This window comes from Notolabrus celidotus, chromosome 22 (assembly GCF_009762535.1).
Source record: "Notolabrus celidotus isolate fNotCel1 chromosome 22, fNotCel1.pri, whole genome shotgun sequence".
Lineage (NCBI taxonomy): Eukaryota > Metazoa > Chordata > Actinopteri > Labriformes > Labridae > Notolabrus > Notolabrus celidotus.
This window is the reverse complement of record NC_048293.1, coordinates 24839380-24850366: the sequence shown is the minus strand read 5'-3', so window position 1 is coordinate 24850366 and position 10987 is coordinate 24839380. Positions and strand designations below refer to the sequence as shown.

General features: G+C 42.2%; 1 protein-coding gene across 3 annotated transcripts in view; it reads left to right on the top strand.

The window, feature by feature from the left end:
- Positions 1-528: 528 nt before the first annotated feature.
- The window catches only part of fgfr3 (fibroblast growth factor receptor 3), a 94707-nt gene continuing 84248 nt past the window's right edge, over positions 529-10987 (top strand). For 2 of the 3 annotated variants that reach the window (XM_034675350.1, XM_034675351.1), the window contains exons 1-2: positions 529-1025; positions 9188-9418. In XM_034675350.1, coding sequence (XP_034531241.1) covers positions 9271-9418 — 148 coding nt within the window. In that variant the 5' untranslated portion in view covers positions 529-1025; positions 9188-9270. The remainder of the gene's footprint in view (positions 1026-9187; positions 9419-10987) is intronic. The other variant, XM_034675349.1, reaches the window with a different exon arrangement.

The following is a 10987-nucleotide window of genomic DNA, read 5'->3' as shown; positions in this document are numbered from 1 at the left end:
AATCTGGCTGTTAAAAGACAGCAGGGTGAGGTTTTTGTTGAAAACACTACTTTTACATGTACAGAACAAGAGATAAGAGGTATTACTTTGTCCACAATGGGGTGCCAAAATTGATATGAATCAAAAGTTCCTCACAGCAGCTTTAAGAAATATATTTTAAAATGATTCCTTTAGAGTTCTTTTAGGGGAATTTTCTGTCTGTTAAAGTATGTTTTATTTCTTTATCTTGACTTGTGTTTTTATGATCTGCCTGTTTTATTTTGCTGCCCATGTAACCTGGTTTTGAAAGGTGCTCTACAAATAAAATTATTATTATTATTATTATTATATGTTGGGAATTAAGATTAAACATGAAAAGGAAATCCTGAGTTACATTTCATTTGTTGAATGCTCCAGCAGCACCCCTTAGGTGTCCAGTATTGCGTCACTCCCTCCTTGCCTCGGATCTTATTCTGGAGGTACAAACCGGAACCTTCCCTGTCCTCCAGCCGGTCTCTCTTGACGGCGGCACCGTGCAGCTTGTACTTCACTGTCAGCCAACAGGAGGAGAGACACCAGTCCGAGTTGGTTGTTCCGCGGCGACAAAACACACCGACTCCTACCCGCGCTGGAGAGGTGCGTGGACCCGGGTTCACTGCGTCCAGTCCGGCTCCGCCCCACTGCCCAGTGCTCCACAGTAATACAACAAGGAGGAGGATAACCCACACACACTCAGGAGGTCTGGACACGCCGGACAGCAGCGCGCAGTGGAAGGACGGGATTTAGTGGAGAAGTTGGCTTTAGAGCTGCGGTGCCTGAGCCGAGGACTCTCGCTGTCAAGTCGTGAAAAAGGATTTCTCACATTATTTTTTTTTTTTGTGGTTAATTGACACCAAAGTGCTCCCAGACGCGCGAGGACTTACGGAATTAAAGTAGTTTTTGGAGGTTTTGTGAAGTTCTGAGGAGAGCTCCAGCTGTTTGTCTTCCTCTGAATGCTTGGTGACATCTGAAAGACTGGGATTTGCTATCAAGTCAGAACACTTTGGGTAAATACTCTTTTTACTTTTATCATTATTTCTGTTTTAACTTCATACATTCATGAACAGCTCTTCACAGTCCCTCAAGCTGTGGAGAAATAGCTTTACTTCCTTGTACATGCGGGTTGGACAGGTTGAGCTTCCCAGTCTCTCGGGGAGAGTTAAGTAGCCGTGTTGGAACTAAACAGTGTGTACAGTGTGTGTGAAGCGTGGAGCAGCAGGAGCGAGCCCCCACAGCCGTGCTCACAGCACAGGTGCTGCTGAGAGAACCGCTCGGCTGTGCTCGGCTCTGTGCGTAATCTGCGCGTTTTTGGTTGCTGGTAGTGGGTGAGGACGTGTTCTAAGAGCTTTTGATGACACAGTGTTGGAGAAAGTGAGAACAGGTTTCTGTGTCTCTCTTTTTTTTATTGCTGTCTATGTTGTGTTTGAGGCAGGTTTGGGCAATTACGCACGATGCGTCTTTATAAGTTACATTTACCCTAAAATTGTCTATTTGAGCCATTTCCTTGTGTTTCAAGGGGGATGAACTTGCGTAAAGAAATTCACTCAGGCAGTGGCTCGCCTCTTTAAGTCCAAATTTTGACTCTTTGGTTCCCATAAAAAAGCTGAAATTTTGAACATTTTTGACACCAAATGGCAGAGTTTTCAGAAACATCAGATTAGAAATATCAGTAATGCAGTGATAAGGCAAAATCTGCCTCCTAGACCACTTTTGTGCCTACTTCGAAGTGTACCAGACTCTTTGAGGACACAGAATAAAATAATTCAATGTCTTTTAATGTTGGCAAGGAAGGCTATAATGACAAAGTGGGTTAGGAGATGAATCTCCATCTATTATATTGTAGAAGTCTCTGATATCTGAGGTTGTCACTTGGAGGAAGAGTTCATCTTTTTTAAAAGAAAAATGGGAGAAACCTCTGAATCTTCTAAATATTAAGTGCAATTTATAAAGAAGATGCTTAAGGATTGTTCTACTAATGTAGACCAACTATGCAAAAAGTATGTTAAGATGTACTGAGCTATTATTTTCAATGTGAAAATCAATAAAAAGAATGTTAATTTAAAATGAGTGAATTACGCACGGTTATCTGTCCACACAGATTGCTTGGAGATGTTCATTAGATGCGTCTAATCTGAGTTTGGTCTCAATTAATCATAAATCAAATGTTTCCATGTATAATTTCTCTGTCAAAATGTGAGATGCGGACTCTCATTCAGCCACTCTGTAGCTGGTTAGGACGTTCACGCCTTCCCTCCGCGCTGCACGGTGACGTCTTCTCTCTGGTTCAGAGCAGAAATATGAATTACCCATCAGCCGCTCTCCCTAATGCCTCTGATCATCTCTGAAGTTTCTCCAGAAGGCAGCTTATTTTTTTTTTTCTCTGTCTCTCTCTCCTCTCTCTTTGAATGAACGAGCTGTGCGGTTCTCTGGTTCTCTCCCCCTCAGCAGTAGATCAGTCATCCCCACTCTTCAAACACACGCGCCTCAATGGGATTCAGATGGTGATTTTCGGGGCCACTCAGCTCGGTTTTGACTCCCCACTACGTCAAGTCATCACCGGAGAGAAAATTAGTGGATTATAGCAACTGAAAAGAGGAGGTGGGGTTTGGAACGAGATTTAGGACTTCTAATGCTTTAGCCCAGGCATGTCCAAAGTAGTATAAAGGTCCATTTATTTATGGCCCCAAGCTTCCACCTTAAATTGTGTTATTTATAGCAAAGAAATTAATCACCTTCTGAATCATCTGTACATTTGCAGTTTCTTTCAAGCGCACAAACAAAACTAAAGTCAATCCAGAAATGTCTCAAAAAGCTTCATATGGACTACCTGTATAAAAGCCAAAGCACTGAATTCTGCAAGATGGCAATAAAGAAGAAACACAAGAACTCTTAAAGCTGAGAGGTTTTCAAATTACTGTTTATATCATGATGTGAAAATGTTCTTGATGAACACTGAAAGTTCAGAAGACAAAAAAGAGGACACAAGACAAGATCAAAATTATGAAATTGTACAGAAAAGGCAAAATTTGGTGCATCAAAAATAGTTCAGAACTCAGGAAAATAATTATTTTGTTATAAAGATGTTGTCTGCTGGTCAGAGAAGTCTTAAAAACAACATGAAAAAGAAGTGTGATGAAATTCAGATCGTGATCCTGCCATAGGAAAATAATGAGACAATATTTTTTCCCACATTGCCCGACACGAATGAAAAACATTTTCCTCCAGAAGAAGAACGTTTGCTAATCTTTTCATGGTACTTCCTAGTTACTGTTTTATTGAGAAAACATTAAAAATAATTGTTATTAAATGGAGATTTTATTTAGAACTTTTAGGCTTCCTAAGTCTCAGTAGGAGCCACTGGCCCTGAGGTATTCTGACAACATCATATGTGGCCCTCTTTGAAAAAAGTTTGGACACCCCTGCTTGAGCCTATTAAATCTCAGGGCCGTAAAACAAGCATGCGCGTGATAATAGTTGTCGTAATGCTGCAAATTAATTGTATCTATTGACCCGTGGAAATAACGCAACGCCTGTTTGCAGCTTTTTCAATCAGAGGAAAGCCTCAGACACATTTCAGCTCCAAATGAGACTCTGATTGCCTCTTTTCATTACAGAAATTGGCCTGAGACCATCTCTGAGCGTGCAGCTCAGGGTGCCTTTCTTCTTCTGCTCCTTTATAAATAAGTAAATAGGCATTAATTGGCTTCAACTTGGCTAATTTCACACTAAAAGCTGATCTTTTTTTTTTCAAAACAAACTGTAATTAACTTTCAGAGTCCAATAATAAAAACTTTTCTGTGTTGCAGTGGGGATTTAATTGGCTTATTTAGCAGGTATATCATTGACTTTCACCTCTGAAGATAAGCTCTGAGAGTAAACTCTGAACTTCATTAGACTGAATTCTTAATGTGTTATAGTTTATCAGTCTGATGGAGTGCTACTGTGCAGAAACTGAGACAAACAAAGAAAGTTTACAGATAACAGACATGATCTTTGATGCATTTGTGTGTCTGACAAGCAGAGCAAAGCGTCTTTTATCAGAGGAGCTGGGAACCTGAGAGCATGTTGGGCACTTATTGGTGACTGGAATAACCCTAGAAGTGTTGTGATGTCCCCTAAACAGTTAAAGCTTGAATTGTTTGGACTTTGTTATTTACTTGGTCATTATTAAGCCAGGTTGATTGCATTTAGATGAGAGATCTCTGGCCCAGAATAGCAGTGAAGACACAAACTTCCAACAGCAAAATCATATACAGTAAAATGAGCCAAAAAGTTTAATTCAGAAAGAACGGATTCAAGAGTTTTCAAGAAGGATTTAAAAACATTCAGGTGAAGTTAAATTTTCAGTGTTAAATCAGATTGTTCAAAGTAAAAGGTGCAGAAAACTGAGAGGCTGTCTTTCCCTGCTCTGCTCAGACTTTGCTTACAACACATTGCACAATGTTCAGAAAAAGCGAGGCTCCATCAAAATTGGAAGGGAGGAAAGGTCCAGAATTTTGCTCAGAAGATACACTACATGTAACCTCACATGTAACCTGCTGCTCTGTTCACTTTGTGATCTAAAAGAGAGTTATTGGCGTCTCATTTCAGCTCCTGACAGTTTCTTTTCTCTGATTTTGTACAGTTCTTGTCTTCATCCTGTGTATCAGCATCCCAGCACAAATACAGGGACAGATGTTGTTATCTCTTACACGTGCGATGTCAGACACACACAAGATGTTTTAGTGTCAGTCCACAGCCTGCAGCACTTCACACCTGAACCTCTCAGAACTCATTCTCTCAGCTGATCAGTATCTCCTCTCACCTGAGGCTGCGTCGGCTTTGAGAAGAGGGTGTTGGTGGGATGAAAGCAGGGAGGAGTAGAGAAGGGACAAGAGAAGAGAGGCAGGAATTAATGAGAGAAGAAAAAGAAGAAGAAAGAGACACTGATATGGAAGATTATCCACTTGAGTGTCTCTCTGTCTCTCCGCTGCTGTTTGCTCTTCTGCTCTCCCCCAAAAAATCTCTAATCCCCCTTTCCCCCCTAAAAATGACAAAGTTGATCCCGCCTTGGCTGCTGATTCCCGGGTTTAATTATTAAAGATTACTGACACTCCGCAGAGGTGTGACTAGCATGTGACTCCCTTTGCGTTGATCCTCAGAGGGATGACAGGGATTTGAACCCGGGTTAAAGCATTTTTCTGCCTCCGAGCTACTACAACGAGAAGATGGTTCTGCATGATTAATGATCATGTATTATTCACAGCAGCGGTTGTGTTTCTCTTTCATGCTTTAAGAAAATATTAGCATGAAGACACTTTTGGAGGCTTTGAACTCCTCGCTGGGTCTCGGGGATCCTCCTTTTTCTCCCTCTGTGCCTCTCGAGGTTGTGAAGTGAAATCAGAGTGGTTAAAGTAGTAGCCTGTGGAGTTCATTTGCGAGGTTCAGCATGTCCACTTTGGTCGAGTTTCATCACTTAATATTCCATAGGAAGAGAATTTGGGGGTTCTATTTTGCAGATGTTGCAGAAGTGCATGCTGTCTCTACTCAAGTAGAAGTGCAGCACAGCAGAAGCAGAGTGATAAAAGTAGAACTAATCAAACTTTTTGCAGAAGTAGAAGTGAGAAAGTGCAGACTCTGAATGTACCTATGATATGAGAGTATGAAAAGTCTGTTTCTGTGGAAAGCTGACTGAAGCACATGTGGTATCTTGAAGACAGTCAAACGTCAATCAGTCTAACCTCAGATGAAATGAAAAAGAACAAAATCAGAGCTGTAAAAGATTCATTTTTCCTAAACCGTGATTAATCACAGGGTTCAAAAGTGAATTGGGATTAATTACATTTTAATCTCATGTTTAAATTTCCATTATTTTGCATTTCCAAAAAAGATATAAAGCCCCTATCAACAAAGTAAAGATTTCTTACCAGTGTTTGGATTTGAGAACCACATAAATGCAACGAAACACACTTTATGATCCTGACTTTGGATGTTTTATTCAAAGAAATGCAAGAAGCCACAAGCAGGAAGAAGCAGGAAGACACTACGGTGTGCTGAAAGGGACAAATTGAATACGATTCAAAAAATGAATAAAAAGTTTCTTTCAGATTTTGATCAAATCATGTTTAAAGTATTAGTGCTGGGGCGCTGGTGGCCTAGCGGTCTAAGCGCCCCTCGTATCTATAGCTATAGGCTGTAGTCCTCGTCGCTGGTTCGATTCCCTGCTGATCGACCATTTCCTGCATGTCTTCCCCCGCTCTCTACTCCCCTGAATTTCCTGTCTCTCTTCGGCTGTCCTGTCAAATAAAGGCAAAAAAGGCCAAAAATATAAAAAATAAAATAGTATTAGTGCTGACAGCTGTGGAGGAAATACTGAAAATAAAGAACATTAACTTTGAGATAAAGTTGAAGTCAGTTAGCTGGGAGTCATCTTGCTGCTCTGAGTCTGCTCTGGTGATGGCGGCCGGTTCACTTCAAAGTCAAAGTCAAACTTTATTTATCTATTTAGCACATTTTAAAACAACCACAGTGGGCCAAAGTGCTGTACAAGCTTAAAAACACAATCAATAAAAACAAATAGTAATTAAAAAAAGAATAGATATTAAAAACACAATAGATAACACAAGAAAAGCCACAATAAATGCAAGGGAAATAAAATGCTGGATGTCTCATCAACAGGTATTAAAAGCCAATGCAAAGAGGTGCGTTTTTTTTAAAGTTATATTTTTTGGGCTTTTTTGCCTTTATTTTATAGGATAGCTGAAGAGAAACAGGAAATGTGGGGAGTAGAGAGCGGGGGAAGACATGCAGGAAATGGTCGACCGGCCGGGAATCGAGCCGGCGACCCCTGCGACAAGGACTGTAGCCTCTGTATGTGGGGCGCTTAGACCACTAGGCCACCAGAGCTCCAAAGAAGTGTGTTTTAAGTAAAGATTTAAAATTCTCAATTGTCTGAGCATATCTAATATCAGGAGGCAGACTGTTCCACAGTGTGGGAGCAGCCACCACGAAAGCTCTGTCACAACTTTAACCCATTTCTATAAAAGTTCTCCATCAGTCCCAGACTTTGCATTCACTATCAAGCTTCACTCCTGTTACTGTCTTCCTGATACATCTTGTACTCGTTTCTGTGTTTCAGTCTCATCCATTTAGGTAGAAATCTGTGTTGATGTTCAGAAAGCAATTACTGCAACAAAGAAATAATCCTGAATCCCCCTTTAATGCTTTAAAACTGAAGCAAAGAGCCTGTTTGGAAAGTGTGAGGAAGTTGAGAGTACAGATGTTGGTGTTGATAGAAAAATGAACATGGAAGTGCAGATACAGAAGTAACTGGTGTGAAAAAGTTCTGATCTGAGTTTCATCAGAAGTTTATAAAAAAGAGAACTAAAAGTAACTCTTTTGTCTCTAAGTGCATTTAGAAGCTTCTGCTCCTCCACAGGATTTCATTTGTTTCATTCCATCAATCATGCTGCACCACTTGGCCGCTGCTCAACCTCAAGTGCTCACTTTGTACTCTCAGCTATCACCTGTCACCAAATGAGTCAATCCCAGAGCCTGTGTGCCAGTTTCTCCATACATGGCACATTTAAAGCTACATGTCGTAACAGATCTGCACGTTGACATGAAATAATTCTGCAGCTCTTGAAGTGAAGTGCCCATAAAAGAAAGAAAAAAAAAAGCTGAGATTTATTTTATTTTTTTTGCCTTTTGGCTGCCAGAGAAAACAAAAGTTCCATATCTACAAGACCTGCAATCAGCTCCTCTCCGCGCCTGCAGAGCGAGGGCTGTGTCGAGCTGTGTAAACAAACCGCAGCGGTGTGGAGACGTCTTGTGTTGTAAGAGGCTGAGGATGGGCTGAGAGAGGAGGAGAAGAAGAAGAAGAGTATACAGTGAACATAAAAGGCTGTGGTATATTGAAGCATGAAGGAGCAGCGGTGGTGTTTAGATAAGGATTGAGTGGGTGTGTGTGTGTGTGTGTGTGTGTGTGTGCTGCTTTCCTACCCGTGTGTTTCTTGCAAAGTCGGTTGTTTTGTGTTGAGGAGCGATAATGTGCAAACAGAGCCTGGGCTTGAGTTTGTGCTGAGCAAGGAGTGGGTCACAGGTCCATGGAGAGAAAGAAAACAGCACTGTTAAGACTTAAGACAACACAACCTTTCTCTGGACTGTGTGTGTGTGTGTGTGTGTGTGTGTGTGTGTGTGTGTGTGTGTGTGTGTGTGTGTGTGTGTGTGTGTGTGTGTGTGTGTGTGTGTGTGTGTGTGTGTGTGTGTACAATCCACCTCTGTGTGCAGGGAGAGCCCACTCTGAGGTGTTAGCGTGTGTTTTTTTTTTTGTTGGGTTGTGGTGGACGTTTTACAGCCAAGGCTATTCTGAAAGCTGGACAGAGCTGCTAAAGTTTAAGCTAACAGTTGTCAGTGTGTGTTAGTGTGTGCTCGTGCTTTTCTGGGCACCTCGCTCACAGCTTTCTCCGTGCACCTCGCCACATTCCAGCTTCTCCCTGCTTAAGCAAACAGAAGGCAGAGCTCTCTGCCGCCGCCGCCGCTCGCTGCTCGCCGTATTGCTGTCACGCCTCCTCCTCCTCCTCTGATGAGCCAGCGGGCACGTTGGGCAACTGATACTGTAGACTTCGGCATTCCTCATCCTGCAGGAGGATCAGAGAATTCATGTCAGTCGCTTGCTGAACCATGCAGAAGAGCTTCTCAGGCAGAAAGCGTCCTGTAGGAGGACTGACACGCTGTTCAGGTCTGAAATAATGTGAGTTCTCCCGTCCCGGGGTTAATCCAGCACCAGGAAAGTTAATTGATTGGTTGATTAACTTTTATAAACCAGGCTGGGAATGCTTTCTCAAGTGGTTCTGAGCTTCTTTTCAATCCATCTTAGCGATCAGGTGCTCAGAGAAAGTTTCTGAGAAAATCTGCGAAGAGGGATTTCCACCCTAATCCTTGAAATCTGTGTGGAATGTCAGGTCAAAATATGGTAGCATGTGTGCAGACCCCAAGGCGCTGCTTTTGTGCTGCGTACAGTTTGCAGGCGAACTTTTCATATTTCAAAGTTTGTTGATTCATTTTTGTCTGATTACATATCCCCCCCCCCCCCCCCCCCCCCCCCTCTTTCAAATCTGGGTTTAATCTCATGACAACATCCAGACATCTTCCTCCTCTTCATGATTTCTCTCTCGTGTGTTTTTTCCAGGTCACTGTCGGGGGGAGTTGTTGGATACTTTCTTGCGGCGTTGGAGGCCGCCGCCGTTCTGCCGGACAGCATGCAAACGGAGGATGTTGTCTGAGTCCGAGTCGGGCCTCGCTGCTCTGCGTCTCATCTCGCCGTCCAGAGGAATGACGGCTCTGTGGTGCTCACTCTGGCTCTCCTTCCTCCTGCCTCTGTGCGTCGCTCCAGCCAGGCTGCCCACCGCTCAGCCCACAGGTAGGAAACAACATGAAACACCCCTTTCATACGCTGCTGATACCACTGCTGACACATTTTTGGAAGCAATTTGAAGTCCCAGTGCACTGAAATTCAATCAAGGCATCACTTCTGTGTATGAATAGTTGTAAGCAGCATCCTCAGAGGGAGAATTATCTTTGTTTTGTACTCTTTTAGTCTCATTGAAGCTGTAACCTGAGTGAAAATGCTTCTTTTGATTATATATTTACCTGAAAAGGGACCATTTAGAGTTTTAAAAACAAATGTCACCATTTAGTTGAGCAGAAGTCTGATTAGTTGTCTTGAGCAGTCTACTTCCTTGTTTGTTTGTTGATTATTCCTCATGTATCAAGCTCAAAACATCAGTTATTGACTTCTTCCTGCTGCTGAAATGGACCAATGTGCAGATTTTTCTCATTTTTAATGCAGGGATCCAAAAAACTAAAGTGGGTTTGCTTGTGGGTCATTCAAGGGGAGAGAAGGAAACCTTAGGCAACACTTTTTTCCCAAAGCAAAAATCAGAAACCAGCTCTCCTTACGTTGGCGTCAGGCTCATTAAAGAACATGAAATAAGCCTGAAAGAGTGCTCGTCCAAAAACAAGAAAGCAGCTGCTCTTACGCTCGCCTCTCCTCCTCAATTGTCCCTTGTTTCATGTTCCGTGCTAATACGACATCTGCTTAGAACCATGTTCACTTTTCTGTGTGTTCATCACTTCAAATAGGCGCCTTTCAAAAGGAACATTTATTGTTTATACGAATGTGGTGGAGTCTCTCTCTCTCTTTTTTTTTTTTACGAGAAGGGATTTAATTGGTCTCTTCTTGCATCGCTGAGCTTTGCACGATTTCTCCCGCTTTGTTCTGGAGGCAGAGAAAAACCCAAAGATCAGTCCAAAGTAAACGCCGACTGTGTTTGCTTTAATCTCTCCATACTGCTCTTAAAAAAAAAAAAAAACCTAACAGCAGAGTAATCTGTTTCTGAGGCGTTGGCCAAGTGTTGTTTTTTCCTCCTCCTCCTCCTCCTCCTCTCCCGTCGTTTCTCTTTATGTGGGAGTTATTTCAAATGAGTCTGTGACACACTTTACACGCTGCAGTGCGTTAGGAAAGACGAGGAGACGGCACTTTTCTGGAGAGGACCCAAATGTCTTATGCAAGATGTCCAGTGTGTGTGCGTGTGTTGACATGCAGCTCTTTTGTTGTGTATGTGTGTAGTTTTATGTGAGGTCTGACCAAATATCTGAGGTCACATCAGAGAAGTGTCATTTCTCCTTTGGATCCATCCAGAGAAAACCTCTTGGTGAAAGTGTTAAAAGCTTTCTGGATCATGTTTGTAATGGTTCCCTCTTTGCACGGTACAGTTTGAACTTGCATTCGAGCATGCAGCAACAAACTGTGTTCACAGACCAGGGTTTTGGTGGCGATTTTGAACCCATGCAGTGACTTCCACTACAGAGTCATGTCTGTTTTCAATGCAAAGATCACATGCATTCAGTATTTGTTTTAGGCTTCGTCTCTTTTTGTACACAGATTTCTCCAGATTCTCTGAATCTTTTGTTGATATTATGAGCTGTT